The sequence below is a fragment of the Dama dama genome, chromosome 3 (genome assembly GCF_033118175.1).
Source record: "Dama dama isolate Ldn47 chromosome 3, ASM3311817v1, whole genome shotgun sequence".
Taxonomy (NCBI): Eukaryota; Metazoa; Chordata; class Mammalia; order Artiodactyla; family Cervidae; genus Dama; species Dama dama.
In genome coordinates this window covers 20,377,764-20,393,602 of record NC_083683.1, presented here as the reverse complement: position 1 = coordinate 20,393,602, position 15,839 = coordinate 20,377,764, and the positions used below count along the sequence as shown (strand labels likewise).

Below are 15,839 nucleotides of genomic sequence, written 5' to 3'. Positions count from 1 at the left end.
AAAGTGAATACAAGAGACTGATTGCAAAAGGAAATAAGATGCAGGATGACACAGGGATATCCCCATTTTTTTGTGTGATGTACTGACACAGGGCCTTCTCTTCCATAGACAGAAATACAGAGGTAGATCAACATGGAATTTTGAATACATTTGAACCTTTTGTAAGATAGGTTCCAAACATAACTTAGGATAGGTCTTTCCAGCATTCTTAAGCCACTTATTTATAACATACGGCTTTTCACAACTTAATTTTGACATTTAGATATCAGAGAGGAAACAGAATTAGCATAAATATATTACAGTTCATTATTTCTATAACTGTTTATGAATAGTTTCAAGTTTAGAAAAGGAAAACTTTAATTTTTTAAACAGACACATGGATAAAAATGTCATATAAAAGTAAGTGATAACAGTGAGAGGCAAGAGGATACATGAAAAGTTTTCAATCTCATTTGTGATCAAAACACATACATTGAAATAGCAAATTTTTATGGATTAAATTGGTGAGAAATGTGTTTTGAAAATGAGACATGATGCTATTTGCTTGGTGTATTATAAAAATAGAACTTTCAAACTTTCTTTCTAAATTATGTATTGACTTAATATCTTAGAGGAAAAAATTAGTAATGTGTTTCCAGAAATGTAGATTAAAAGAAAATCAAAATACAATGGGTAAATCTATAATTTAAAAATTATTTCAGTTATTTATTTTACCAGTATTGGAAAGTAATGTAAATGCTTGTCAACTAGGAAAAAAACTAAAATTATTATGTACATCTATGTCATATTACTAGTACTAAACTATGTACTAGAATTCTCTAGCAATTATGAAAACAGGAGTTAAAAAAAATCTCCCCAACATGGAAGGGTTTTTTTTTAGCATTAAAGCTTTCAATATTGCCAAATGTATAGTTCTAGGCTATTACATGAACATTCTGAAAATAGAACATAATATAAGAGAAAAAATAAAAAAGGAAACGAAAGAAAACTGCTGATGCAAGAGCTAATTAGGTTAGAGGAAAATGCCTCTAAGGCAAGTTTGTTGTACCTCTGAACTAGTAATATAACCAAATGGTAATGTTTACAAGGAGAGAGTGTTTGTAGATAGGTATACGTATCCCAGTATGTGCATATTTACATATTTACACATCAGTCAAATATGTCAAATCATTTCACAAATATATTTTAAATAAAATTATCAAAAACATCATTTTACAGTATGAACCCTATTAGTTAAAATGAATATAGGGCTTCCCTGGTGGCTTAGATGTTAAAGAATCTGCCTGCAAAGCAGGAGACCCAGGTTCAATACTTGGGTTGGGAAGATCTGCTGGAGAAGTGAATGGCAACCCACTCCAGTATTCTTGCCTGGAGAATTCCATGGACAGAGGAGCCTGATGGGCTACAGTCCATGGGGTTGCAAAGCGTTGGACATGACTGAGTGACTAACACTTTCACAAAATGAATATATCTTGAGCTCTTGACTAACAGGTAAAAGAAACCAGTAAGAATAAATTTCTAAGACCTCCCATTAATCTGGGTAAATGCTTGTGGGATAAACAAATAGAGATATATGTCACTACCAATGAAGGCTTTTTAGTTACTGCTGTATAGTCACAGTAGTCAACTAACAACATTTATTTCAGAGGCAAAATGATAAGAATTCAGTCAGTAGCTGTATATCAGCAAATTAACTAAAACTGATGAACAGAAGTTATTTTTCTCTGATTAAGAAATATGAATAGTTTTTGCTATTTATGTTTTTGAAGTACTTGGCTTTTATTAGAGATAGTATTCTTGACTCTCAAATTCATAGAATCTTTCCTTAAAATTAATATTTTTTTCTCTATAGCATACTCGGTGAGTTTAGCTTTGTAGTTGGTCTTTAATAAGTTAGATGCTAATTAGGTCAAATCCAATGACTAAACATGATCAATGATAGTATTATTATCATACGGTATTGAGTGATGACAAAAACTTATCATGAAGAGTTAATTAACCTTTCTACCTATAGCATACCTAAAACTGCACAGTGATTTAGTGAAACATGGAGAAATGTGAATAGAACCTGCCTATGGTCATTCAGTTTTAGATGAAGCATGATTCAGCTACCATCTGATTAAAAACACAATACCATCTCTTCAGAAAGGAAATTAACTTTGACACACTGTCTCTGTTCCTCTGTTATTTTCTGACTTTCCATTCCTTTCTGACTTTCCATTTATCTAAAAACTTACATGCAAGGGAGCAAACCACTGTCTCACAGACATAAGCTTTCAGTTTTCAAATAAAAATCCTGTATACACATGTTAACATGTAGCTTCTCGTGGAATACAGGTTATTGAGTATGTTGTAGCTACTGATAACCCCTATAGCTTCATGCTATCATTACCTTCAGGCTATCAGAATTTTATGAGCACAACCAATAATAATGATATTTACTTCTTATCCACACCTCATTGCCTTACATTGATTTGCATAAGCAATTTCCACCCTGATAATTGGAGCCAAACATCTTTTTGTAGGTTACCTTATGGAAAAGAGCAGTTAAATACTAATCAAAAAGATCTTTCTTTATTCAACCATATTTTAAATGATATTGAATTACCTTCATTGGATGACCAGGAAGGTGACTCACTGTGACGGATTTTGAAGTGAGTTTATATCATGTTTAACAATGATCTTTCTTTATAATTTTAGTTCCCTGGTGTTGCCTCTTAACAGCATAAAGAACAGTACTGCCAGGCTCAAATCATTAAAATGATACTGTTTTGTTTGAAAAGAAAAAACAGTAGTAGTATGTACCAATTATTTTTTAATAGCTACTGAGTCTAACATTATCTGAGGATGTCAAATTAAAATTATACCTTTATTCTTTATTTTTCAAAAAACTCAAAGAAAAATTATAAAAAATGTTAACTAGGGAGATGAAAACAAGTAAAAATCAACTAAGAAAGGTCAAAGTCATGTGAAACAATTCTATCTAAAAGAATCCTTCTCTGAATGATTTACTTTAAAAATAAGTCTAGAGTACTTAGGTAAGAATGAGGATTTGAGCTGTGGAAGCTTAAATTATAAAAATAAGGTAAAAGAAGTAGATCCCAATTTATTGATCATATGTACAAACATTGTACACATGGGTAAAAACTACTATGTGTACTTAAACTATAAGAAACCTAGGAACTTAAAGATGTGAAAATTTCAGAAAGGTTCAGCAATTCTTGCAGTAGTAGAGGTCGAGCATGAGGTTAACTCAGAACACAATGCCACTGAAGTCAACCGAAGAAAGATTCCAAGGACTTCTGGATTAAAATGCTGAACTGAACAAACACATCTGATCCCATGCTCTCCCAAAGCCTGACTAGAGCTACACTGAATGTATGGCTGTTTTCTCTGTGATACCAAAATTTCTTGATTTTCTGACATCTAGGAGTGCTTTCCCTGACTTCTATCCTCTAACTCTCCCAAAAGGGTCAAAGCCATATAGTCTCACTATGCAGATGATTAACTGAAGATTCAGGAACGCTAGTTAAATTCTCCCATTAAATTGAAACAGTTGTCCCAAATTAAAGTATCAAATCCAAATTGTCTAACTAGTAAAATGCATTAATAAGATGAAAAAATTTAATTTTTAATTCTACTCTTGCATTTTATAACTATGAAGTCAGAGGCCAGGAAGGACTTAGTGACTAACAGAAAGCCCATCATTAATTAGGAACAAGAATAATGGTTGTCAGGGGGAAAACATGGGGGGAAGGGATAGTTAGGAAGTTTGGGATGGACATGTACACACTACTATATGTAAAATGGATAACCAACAAGGACTTACTGTATAGCACATGGAACTCTGCTCAGCGTTATTTGGAAGCCTGGGTGGGAGGGGAGTTTGGGGAAGAAGGGATACATGTGTATGTATGGCTGAGTCCCTCCGCTGTTCACCTAAAACTATCACAACATTGCTAATCAGTTATACTCCCAACACAAAATAAAGAGTTTAAAAAAAGAATAATGTTTCTCCCTACTTATTCCATTGCCTCTTGTGTCCCAAAATATTCCAGCAATTGTTTTGGGTAATCTACTATGGAAGAACATCAGCTAAACAGAACTTGCAAAAATACAAATATTTCTGTGTTTAAAAAAATGTTTTATTTATAAGTGGCATACATAATCCACAAAGGTTCACACTTCATTTGCTCTATTTCACTTTCAATTTAACCATCAAAACAAAATGGAAACTGACTTATTCATGGGGCTCAGTCGCTTCAGTCATGTCCGACTCTAATGGACGGTAGCCTGCCAGGCTCACCTGTCCATAGGATTTCCCAGGCAAGAACACTGGAGTGGGTTGCCATTTCCTTGTTCAGGGGACCTTCCTGACCCAGGGATGGAACCTGGGTTTCCTGCATTGCAGGCGGTCTCCTACATTGCAGGTGGTCTCCTGCCTGTAGATGGATTCTTTATCCAATGAGCCACCTGAGAAGAGCTATGCCATCTATTACAATCTAAACAGACAGAATGTGTGTTCTGTCTATTACACACTAAAAGAAGTTTGGAGGCAACTTATTTTAAAAATTATGCAAAACTGAACCATTTAAGCATCACACAACATTCAAGAAATAAGGGAACTGGACCAAAAGATCAAGAAGATCAGACCAAGGAAAGTTGTGAATATTCAGTGTGAAACCATTTACCAGATATTCAGATAGCTGACTGAATGGATTATATGGATACTAGAAACAAAACTTTTCTCAAAAAGTCTCTGGAGTCCCCTTCTACTGAGGGATGTATGTATAAGTTGAAACTTGAAATATGTTGTCCAATATAAAATATTATAAAAGTTAAGAAATATGTAGCTGAATCAATACACAGATACTTGCTAAGTTAAATATAAACATGTTAACTCATCTACCTTTATACTATTTTTATTATATTTATTATATAACATTACATTTGTACTTTATTAATATAATATGTCATTATGTGTTTTTATTATATTTTAAATTTATATTGTATAAATATATTGTTTTATTTATTTGTGAATGTATTTGTAAAATACATTTTCCTTATTCCCAAAAGAGCTTAAGAAGGATCACAAGGACTAAAAGATTCAAGAGAAACAAAGTTTCAGAAGAAACCACCATTATAATATTGTTCAGGTGTGTAACACCAGGGCTAAGGTCCAAGTACTAAAACAAAACAAAAAAAAAAAAAAAAGAAAGAAAGGAAATATGGAGGGAGGGAAGAAGAAAGAAAGAGAGGGATGGTGGAATAGGGGGAGAATATATGAAAAAAATACTATTTGCAATTTAGGATGCCTACATTTGTAAATCTAACCCTGGGTCTATGTGCAAATATAAACTTCCACTTGTCAACATAGAAATAGCCATTGTTAATATAAAAACAATTAATAGATTTTCCAGCAGAGATAAGCACTGACAGTCTAGATTAGCTCTTTCAGCAACATGTAAACCAAGATTCCCCAGAGGCTTGTGGATGGGAAATATATTAATATCAACTCTGTGACCACTCAGCACCATGACATGAAGTGTCTGTTCAGGAGGTCATTTTCAAGCCATATCCCATGCATCTTCATGCACAAGAGATGATAATTTATCACCTAGACACACGAATCTACTGTAAACTAATCCAAACTGCTGATGATACACTAAATCAGTTTGAGTGATGAGTATAAATAAAGCGGCAAGGAAAGTACTGAAGGATAAAGATCTATCTGATCAATGAGATGTCACAGGCAAACGAAATGCAATGTTGACAAACACAGAGTCCCTGAGTTGAGAATTAACCAAATCAAGTACCAGCGCATAATGGCACACATTAATACACGCTTCAAATGAAAGTTTAATATCATGGGAGTTGGAGGGTAGAGTCCGTTACAGACAAACCTGAACAGACTGGGTCAGCAGAAGAGGGTGTATTAAAAGTTGATCTATTTTGCACACCACAGAAAGTACCATAAGAAAAGGAAAAACATTGAAAAAAAATCATTCCCAGATAACATAAGTATAGTTATTCAATCTCCCAAGCAAATCTAAACACACAAATGAGAAGAAAAAAATTAAATAAAAATTATATACAGAAAGTGATTTCACATCAACTTGCTACCAGGAAATTAAATTCAATTTGTGGAGCTCTTAGGAAAGCTTAGCTATTTTCTGGAACTGTATTGCCATGCTACAACTTCAGTGGGAAAACAAAGGAGTGGGGATAAGGAAGGACATTTCTCCAGATAGTTGATATTCATGGAGGTCACTCACAGAGGAAAAAAAAAAAGAGATTTTCCTAACTATGTGATCAGAATAGAGACTTTAGCACTTGGCAAACAGAGTCAACAGAATTCAGCGATTCCAATGGTGGCCCTAATGGAAAGAGCTGATTAAAATAATTCCAACCCCAGCTGGAACAATTTGGTAAAAATATTTTCTAAGGAAAATTATTCTTCAAGGAATTTATATATATTTTTTCTCTTGTGTTAAGTATTTAGAGCTTTGTCATAACATATTTAACTCTTGTTTTGTATTTTATTGTTTAGTTTATTTTGGGTAAAGATAAAATTAGACTACTAAAACATGACCTGATCCCATATGTAGTTTATTTAAATTTCAAAATGAAAAGCTTACTGAGAAAGATAAGATTGATTGCTCTCTCTGTCTTAGCATAATTGTATTTCAGGTGAACATCAATTTACTTTAAAGGACACTTCTAAGTAGCAGAATGCATCATAAATAATTCATCAATCACAGCTGCTAGGAACATGATTTACTCCAACAGATTCAATGGAATAAAAATTCTATTTTTCCATATTTGTGTTTGCTTTCAAGAATTTAAGAATCTTCCTTTTCTAAGAATCTACTCCTAGATTCCATGTTTCATACTGTAAATGTATTATAATAAAACTGTTTCTTTTTTTCCTTCTTTATTTAAAGTACTGTATTTCCTAATTAAAAAAAAAAAACTTTAATATATTTGGAACAAATAACAATCTCTGTATATCAACATTAAAACAGCGAACAACATAAAAGGCACGTATCTGAAAAAGTGTTAAGAATTTCTCAAACAGTGCATAATTCCAAAAAGGCTAACATAATTTGCTTTCACTTTATATAAACTTTTAAATGGAAGAAAACAGAAATAGACTTTTGTGAAATCGTATATAGACTATTTAGGATCTGCTATATTTGAAAATTACTTCAATTTTAAAATGCATATTAAAGAGATTCTAAATGATATAACCTTTCGAGTTTTGTGGGTTAATACAGAGTCTTATCTACCATTTTCATTTTTCATATGGTAAGGCACTGCTTACCTTACTTACCTTGTAGTTTCCCATAAAATTCAGCAATTTTGTATAAGCAATTTCCCAAGCTGTGAAATATCTTCAAAATAAACACAAGAATAAGGAAAAATGTAAAAAAAAAAAAAAAAAAAGAAAACATTTTACTTACTTGCAAACCCCTTTGAAATACTGAATGGCCCATAAAATTAGCCAGCATTCTAATTAAAGCAGCACCCTGTAAGAAAGAGTAATTTTAAAAAAGAAAAGGAAAAAAGTTTCAACCAAGTAACGTGATTCTAAAATTATTCTATATCAGTCAAAAATAGTCTTCATTCATGCTATTTTATTCTTAAAAATAGTTAAGAAATAAGAGAATTATGAATGCAATACTTCACTTATAGGTTACAATTGCATTTTTTGTTCAATCTAAAAGTTTTGTGGATCTAAAACTGATGATTTTGAAGTAGAAGTCTCTTGGATAAAATATCTCAGAGCAATAATAAGTTGTAATTCAGGAATACTAGAAATTTTACTGAGCACCATAGATGACAAAGTTAATAAAATAAGGTTCTTGTACTCACAGGTTCATAATCTAGTAAAGGAGGTACATCCATGTTATAAATAATCCTATTAAAATATAGCTTTGAAGTAACATAGCTACATACTCTATCTCTGGCTCAATCAAGAATCATTTAGTTATAGAAGTGGCGAGTAGGAAGTTCCAGGAAATCAGATTACTTGGATTCAAATTCTGGTTCTGGCATTACCCTCCATGTTTACTCAGCTAAACTATTTAACCCTCAGTTACTCCCTTTTCCCACTTGAAAAGTACAGGCAATAATAGTCCCAATTTATATGGTTTTCTGAAATTTAAGTACATTATCGAATGTAAGGCAATTCAAACTGGGTTTAAAAATTAGTAACCATGATAGAAGTGTTAGCTGTCAGTATTATATCAAGGTAATTATATTTATTTCCTGTGTTTTCTTCCTTTTAGAGTCTTCTATAAATCCATATACAAGTAGAACATATACGAGGCTGATAAATATTTAGAGTAATAGAAGAAAATACTAATGTAAGCGTCTATCTTATTTTGAAAATGGTTATTACATTGTAAGGGGCTTCCCTTGTAGCTCAGTAGGTAAAGAATCTGCCTGCAGTGTAGGAGACCTGGGTTTGATCCCTGGGTCGGGAAGATCCCCTGGAGAAGGAAATAGCAACCCACTCCAGTATCCTTGCCTGGAAAATCTCATGGACAGAGTAGGCTGGTGGGCTGCAGTCCATGGGGTCGCAAAGAGTCGGGCACGACTGAGGGACTAACATTAACATTTCTTACACTGTAGAACAATATCAGTGTGAAAAGGCTGACAGGTAATCACTATGAAAAATTTCAAGAATCAATGGTTAAGCCTAGATTATCACAAATCTGTATGCAAAATATAAATAAGCCTTCAAGAAGATATTTCAATCTGCACCAAACTGTTTTAACTATGAAGCAGTGAATTAAAAGCAGCAAAAGTTTAAAAATAAATGATAGGAAACAACACAATTCTGTAAGGCAATTGTCCTTCAATTAAAAATAAACAAACTTTTAAAAATCTTAAAAAAAAAAAGATAGCCTGGTTTTAAGGGAAATAAATCCCTTTATAACTACATTTCTAACTTCATACTCACTTTAAATTCATACCCATCAAGCTAATTTCTTACCAGGTATCTCTTTTTTTTTAAAAGAATCATACGAACCTCGTATAGACTCATCCAGCCTGGGGCTGGGTGGCAACAAGTATAGAGACACAAGAATGAATTTCCATTGTTACCAGAACTGCTCCCTGTAATTCCAGAATTTTAATGCAATAGAGAACTCAGGCTCTACGAATCAGCATTAGAGAAATGTCTCCAAAAAATTCAGTCATCACCAGAGTTGCTCCCCAAATTGGTATTTTATTCACAACTCAACAAATGATGGACTCCCTGGACAAGCCGTAGAGTTGTATACCTCTTCTGGTATATTTTTCTTCCACAGCGTCTACTCTGTGCTCTTTCTTCTGCTTCTTACTCTGTATCTTCCGCACAGTTGTATAAGTCCATAAAGTGTAAGCATCTATGATTCAGTCTGGGGACCAGGTTAGAATTCCCTTTAGAACTTATCAATTCTGCTCCTTGAATTTCCTTGACAAGCTCCCCTCCTATACATTCCCAATCTAATCTACCCACCCCAAGGTGGACATTGTCAGTTCTGCAGCAAAACTAACCCTTGCTACCTGGGGAGTAAGCAGAATCCCGAGCAGTCATCGGAAAACCTTCCTCAGGACAAAACAGCCATCTTTGGATGATTTAAGTGTTTCCCTCTAGGTAATGAAGACTTGGTCTCTTGTCAGGCTATAAAAACTATCAATCTGGTATGGGCTAATGACAAAAGAGTCCTTTCTAATCATAAAGAATGTACCTGTTTTCCTGTCTGGGTTGAGCTGGAACAGAGTACTAACAGGAAAGAAAACCTAGGAATATATTTAATATTTTAAAGTTATATACTATGGGACTCTCTCTTATGATTATATTGTATACTTTAATTAACTTTTCAAAAATATGTTTGTCTGCCAATTTGAATATTTTAAGTTTTCCAGAGTAGCATGCATGCATTCTTCTATATTTAACTAGACTTCTCTTTCCAAAACTCAATTTTAAAAATCACTATTTCATAGAACTTCATAGGCAGATGGGTTCTTCAACTGCCATCATGCAGCCAACATATGCTGAGCACCTACTATATGGGTTATAACAAAGATTACACTTCTTAATGCAGGCAAACCTCACTGTAAACCCTTGTTCAAAAAGAAAACAGTAAATCCCCTTTCACTGGGTCTTTAAAATATTTTTTCACCAATATAATTTGCAATATTATAATTTATACTCACTTGCGATTCAAAATTCCAGCCCCAATCAAAGAAACTGGATGTTACACAGCCTAAGTAGCTTTTATGGGAAATAAACATACTATTTCTACAATATTTGTATAATTCTGAGACTTAATCAAGAAAATATCACTATATTTGCTATACTAAATTTCAGGGAGATGATAGGGTAAAAACTACTAAGTGATTTTTTTTTTTAAGGTGTTATAAAGAATATTCTGGGCTTCCCTGGCGACAATGAAGAATCTGTCTGCAATGCCGGAGATACAGGTTCTCTCCATGGGTGGGGAAGGTCCTCTGGAGAAGAGAATGGCTACCCACTCCAGTACTCTTGCCTGGAGAACTCCATGGACAGAAATGGGCTACAGTCCACGGGGTCGCAAAGAGTCAGATACAACTGAGCAACTATCACTTTCACAAAGAAAATTCTACAAAAGTATGCTTATAAACCTATTACTCATTTAGTGACTTTTCTATTTGTAGTATCTTTCTCATATAAGTTCCTAGCTAAAATTTCCTTTGTTTACATGCAAGCATTTGCATGCATGGCAGTCTCAATGACAGTAAACATCTCCAGAAGAAGGAATGTGTATGACTTGGTGTTCCATTTGCCTGGCTGAGAAAGGTGCTTCCTCACCACAGTAACTGGATGAGAGAGAAGTTAGTTGCACATATAGCAATTCCTTTGCCTTTTTGAAGACTACTCAGGCAGGAGAGACAGTTCATTACTTTAGCTTATTTATCTTATTGGTGTGCTTCAGTGATAAGTAATCACTTTTGAAGAGCTTCCCTGGTAGCTCAGATGGTAAAGAAACTGCCTGCAATCAGGAGACTCAGGCTCAATCCCTGGGTCGGGAAAGTCCTCTGGAGAAGGAATCCCATGGATGGAGGAGCCTGATAGGCTGTAGCAAAGAGTCGGACACGACTGAGTGACGTCACTTTCTGTTAAAGAGGGGACGATCTTCTCAACTAATTTATTTCTTTAACATATGCTTATTGAGGAAAACTGTATGCTCAGAATCCTATAAGGTTTTGCTGGTGGCTCAAATGGCAAAGAATCTGCCTGCAGTCTGCCATTTACCAGGCTCGCGCCAAGCCCGCCTTCCAGGACCCCCGCCTGCAGTCCGCAGTGTCCACACAAGGGTTTCCCAGCAGCGCAGCAGACCATCTCCACCATTCCCCTTCTCGAGTTCCGCCGGCCTGCACCCAGCCACCCCACACGGCCCATGCACCTCGGTACAAACCCACCACCAAGGGCGGTGGTAAGGCCGCCCTGGAGGAGCCCAAAGGCCAAATTCCCTCCTCCCTTCTACTGCTTCTACCAACTGGAAGCACAGAAAACTAGAATTTCATTATTTTGTTTTGAAAAAAATATAGGTTGATTTCTTGTAACATCCAATAGGAATGCCAACAGTTCACTTGCAGTGGAAGATATCTGGACCGAGTGGAGGCCTTTAGGAGGCATTAGTGGGCTATTCCATATTCCATATGCTGTTTCTTAGTCCCACAAGTACCCCAGCTCTGCTTGCTGAAACTGGAAGTTATTTATTTTTTAATGACCCTTGAAAGTCATGAACGCATCAGCTAGCAAAAGAAGTAACAAGAGTGATTCTTGCTGCCATTACTGCTAAAAAAAAAAAAAAATCAAGGCTTGGAACGTCCTTTTACTAAACTTGACAAAGGTTCAGTAAATTCTTACCGTCAAACTGATGGATTATTATTTATAAATCAAGTTTGATGAAGTAATCACTGTCTGCAGTGGTTCAACTTTTAAGTTAAGGGGAAAACTTTGACTTTGTAGATAATATAAAATAAAAACTTAAAATTTTTTTAAATAAAGTTTTAAAAACTAAAAAAAAAAAAAAAGAATCTGCCTGCAATGCAGGAGACCTGTTGATGCAATGCATCAATCCCTGGGTTGGGAAGATGCCCAGGCGAAGGAAAGAGCAACCCACTCCAGTATTCTTGCCTAGAGAATCCCATGGACAGAGGAGTCTGGCGGGCTACAGTCCATGGGGTCACAAAGAGTTGGACATGACTTAGCAACTAACACTTTCACACTTTCAGAATCCTATGAAGCATAAATAGTAATGATACAATCCTCTAAACTCAAGCAAAGATACAATGTAATATAAGATGAAAGACAAAAGAAATAAAATACCTTACTGTGCTTCAGAATAGGGGGAGGTGCTTTTGAACTGTGGTGTTGGAGAAGACTCTTGAGAGTCCCTTGGACTGCAAGGAGATCCAACCAGTCCATCCTAAAGGAGATCAGTCCTGGGTGTTCATTGGAAGGACTGATGCTGAAGCTGAAACTCCAGTACTTTGGCCACCTGATGCAAAAAGCTGACTCATTTGTAAAGACCCTGATGCTGGGAAAGATTGAGGCCAGGAAGAGAAGGGGACAACAGAGGATGAGATGGCTGGATGGCATCACCGACTCAATGGACATGGGTTTGGGTAGACTCCGGGAGTTGGTGATGGACAGGGAAGCCTGGCGTGCTGCTATTCATGGGGTCGCAAAGAGTCAGATACGACTGAGTGACTGAACTGAACTGAACTGATTTTATCTGAAAAGATGAAGGGTAAAGAGGATCTAAAGAAGGGTTGCTTCTGTTGGGCTTTGAAGGACAGATAGGATTCCATGAGCAAAGGTAAACAAGTGTTCAAGGTATGGGGGGAACAACCTTTGTGTGATATCATGCAGGTGCAAAAGTGAAAAGCACAAGTGGGGAAGCAAATACTGAAAGAAAAAGGGCTTACAATTAACTGACAGAGATTCAATGGAATATAAAATTGAAGCAGTTATTAGAAAAATTGAATACCAGGACTAATACATTTGAACTTTGTTAGAGCATAGGGCAAATAGAAGGGGAAAAAGTGGAAGCAGTTATAGATTTTATTTTCTTGGGCTCTAAAATCATTGCACATGGTGACTGCAGTCATGAAATTTAAAGATGCTTGCTCCTTGGAAGGAAAGCTATGACAAACCTATAAAGATGACAACATATTAAAAACCAGAGACTTTGCTTTTCTGGCAAAGGTCCATCTAGTCAAAGCTATGCTTTTTCCAGTAGTCATGTACAGATATGAGAATTGGACCATAAGTAGGGCTGGGCACCAAAGAATTGATGCTTTCAAATTATGGTGCTGAGAGGATGCTTGAGAGTCCCTTGAACTGGAAGGAGATCAAACCAGTCTATTATAAAGGAAATCATTCTTGAATGTTCATTGGAGCAAGTGATGTTGAAGCTGAAGCTCTAATACTTTGGCTACCTGATGCAAAGAGCCAACTCATTGGAAAAGACCCTGATGCTTGGAAAATGAAGGCAAAAGGAGAACGGGGAGGCAAAGGATGAGATGGTTAGATAGCATCACTGACTCAGTGGGCATGGATTTGCACAAATTCTGGAAGAGAGTGGACACAGGAGCCTGGTGGGCTACAGTCCATGGGGTCACAAAGTGCTGGACATAACTTAGTGACTGAACAACAATAAAAAAAGAGGATTGGGAAGGGTTTTCGGAAAGATGGTTTTAAAAGCCAAAACTCATCTAAAATACTTCACGGAGGAAGTAAAATGATCAGAAGCAAAAACACTGGTTTGAAGAATAGAACAAAACTCACTTTCATCTTAAAGCCTTAAATCATCTTTCAGATGATCAAGATGATATTAGCAGACATGAGACATTTAAAATAAAGTATTAGATGAATATGGTCAAATTCATTTGAAACAGGTGGCATTTTGAGGACCACGTAGGAACACAGAGAAATGGAAGGAAAATGTGACCATAGGAATGAAATTAAGTGAAAGATTATGATTGAGGATATAAACAAGCATTTGTAGGGAATGAGATGACCAACAGATATGTGCTGAAGTTTTAGTGAAGGAGGTCAGTTCAGTTCAGTTCAGTCATTCAGTAGCATCTGACTCTGTGACCCCATGGACTGCAATGCCCCATGGCCAGGCCTCCCTGTCCATCACCAACTCCCAGAGCTTCTGTCCATAAACCCATGTCCATTGAGTCCATGATGCCATCCAACCATCTCATCCTCTGTTGTCCCCTTCTCCTCCTGTCTTCAATCTTTCCTAGTATCAGGGTCTTTCTCAATGAGGCAGTTCTTTCAACCAGTACTGATCCAAAGTATTGGAATTTCAGCTTCAGCATCAGTCCTTCCAATGAATATTTAGGATTGATTTCCTTTAGGATGTACTGGTGGGATCTCCTTGCTGTCCAAGGGACTCTCAAGAGTTTTCTCCAGCACCACAGTTCAAAAGCATCAATTCTTCAGTGCTCAGCTTTCTTTATAGTCCAACTCTCACATCCATACATGACCACTGGAAAAACCATAGCTTTGACTAGATGGACCTTTATTGGCAAAGTAATGTCTCTGCTTTTTAATATGCTATCTAGGTTGGTCATAGCTTTTCTTCCAAGGAGCAAGTATCTTTTAACTTCATGGCTGCAGTCACCGTCTGCAGTGATTTTGGAGCCCCCCCAAAATAAAATCTCTCACTGTTTCCATTGTTTCCCCATCTATTTGCCATGAAGTGATGGGACCAGATGCCATTATCTTATGTTTCTGAATGTTGAGTTTTAAGTCAACTTTTTCACTCCCCTCTTTCACTTTCATCAAGAAGCTCCTTAGTTCCTCTTCGCTTTCTGCCATAGGGGTGGTGTCACCTGCATATCTGAGGTTATTGATATTTCTCCCGGCAATCTTGATTCCAGCCTATGCTTCATCCAGCCCAACATTTTGCATGATGTATTCTGCATGTAAGTTAAATAAGCAGGGTGACAATATACAGCCTTGACGTACCCCTTTCCAAATTTGGAAGCAGTCTGTTGTTCCATGTCCATTTCTAACTATTGCTTCTTGACTTGCATACAAATTTCTCAGGAGGCTGGTAAGATGGTCAGTATTCCCATCACTTTAAGAATTTTCCACAGTTTGTTGTGATCCACAAAGCCAAAGGCTTTGACACAGTCAATAAAGCAGAAGTAGATGTTTTTCTGGAACTCTCTTGCTTTTTCGATGATCCAACAGATGTTGGCAATTTGATCTCTGGATCCTCTGCCTTTTCCAAATCCAGCTTGAACATCTGGAAGTTCACAGGTCATGTACTGTTGAAGCCTGGCTTAGAGAATTTTGAGCATTATTTTGCTAGCATGTGAGATGAGTGCAATTGTACGGTAGTTTGAATATTATTTGGCATTGCCTTTCATTGGGATTGGAATGAAAGCTGACCTTTTCCAGTCCTGTGGCCACTGCTGAGTTTTCCAAATTTGCTGGCATATTGAAAATGCAGCACTTTCACAGCATCATCATTCAGGATTTGAAATAGCTCAACTGGAATTCCATCACATCCACTAGCTTTGTTCATAGTGATGCTTTCTAAGGCCCACTTGACTTCACATTCCAGGATGTCTGGCTCTAGGTATGTGATCACACCATCATGATTATCTGGATCATGAATATCTTTATTGTACAGTTCTTCTGTGTATTCTTGCCACCTCTTCTTAATAGCTTCTGCTTCTGTTAGGTCCATACCATTTCTGTCATTTATTGTGCCCATCTTTGCATGAAATGTTCCCTTGGTATCTCTGATTTTCTTGCAGAGATCTCTTGTCTT

At 36.2% G+C, this 15,839-nt stretch overlaps 1 protein-coding gene across 1 annotated transcript in view; it reads right to left on the bottom strand.

Moving 5' to 3' along the window:
* The window catches only part of TRHDE (thyrotropin releasing hormone degrading enzyme), a 419,920-nt gene that overhangs the window by 109,388 nt on the left and 294,693 nt on the right, over nucleotides 1–15,839 (bottom strand). The window contains exon 7 of the mRNA XM_061121911.1: nucleotides 7,464–7,529. Within this exon, the coding sequence (XP_060977894.1) occupies nucleotides 7,464–7,529 (66 nt within the window). The remainder of the gene's footprint in view (nucleotides 1–7,463; nucleotides 7,530–15,839) is intronic.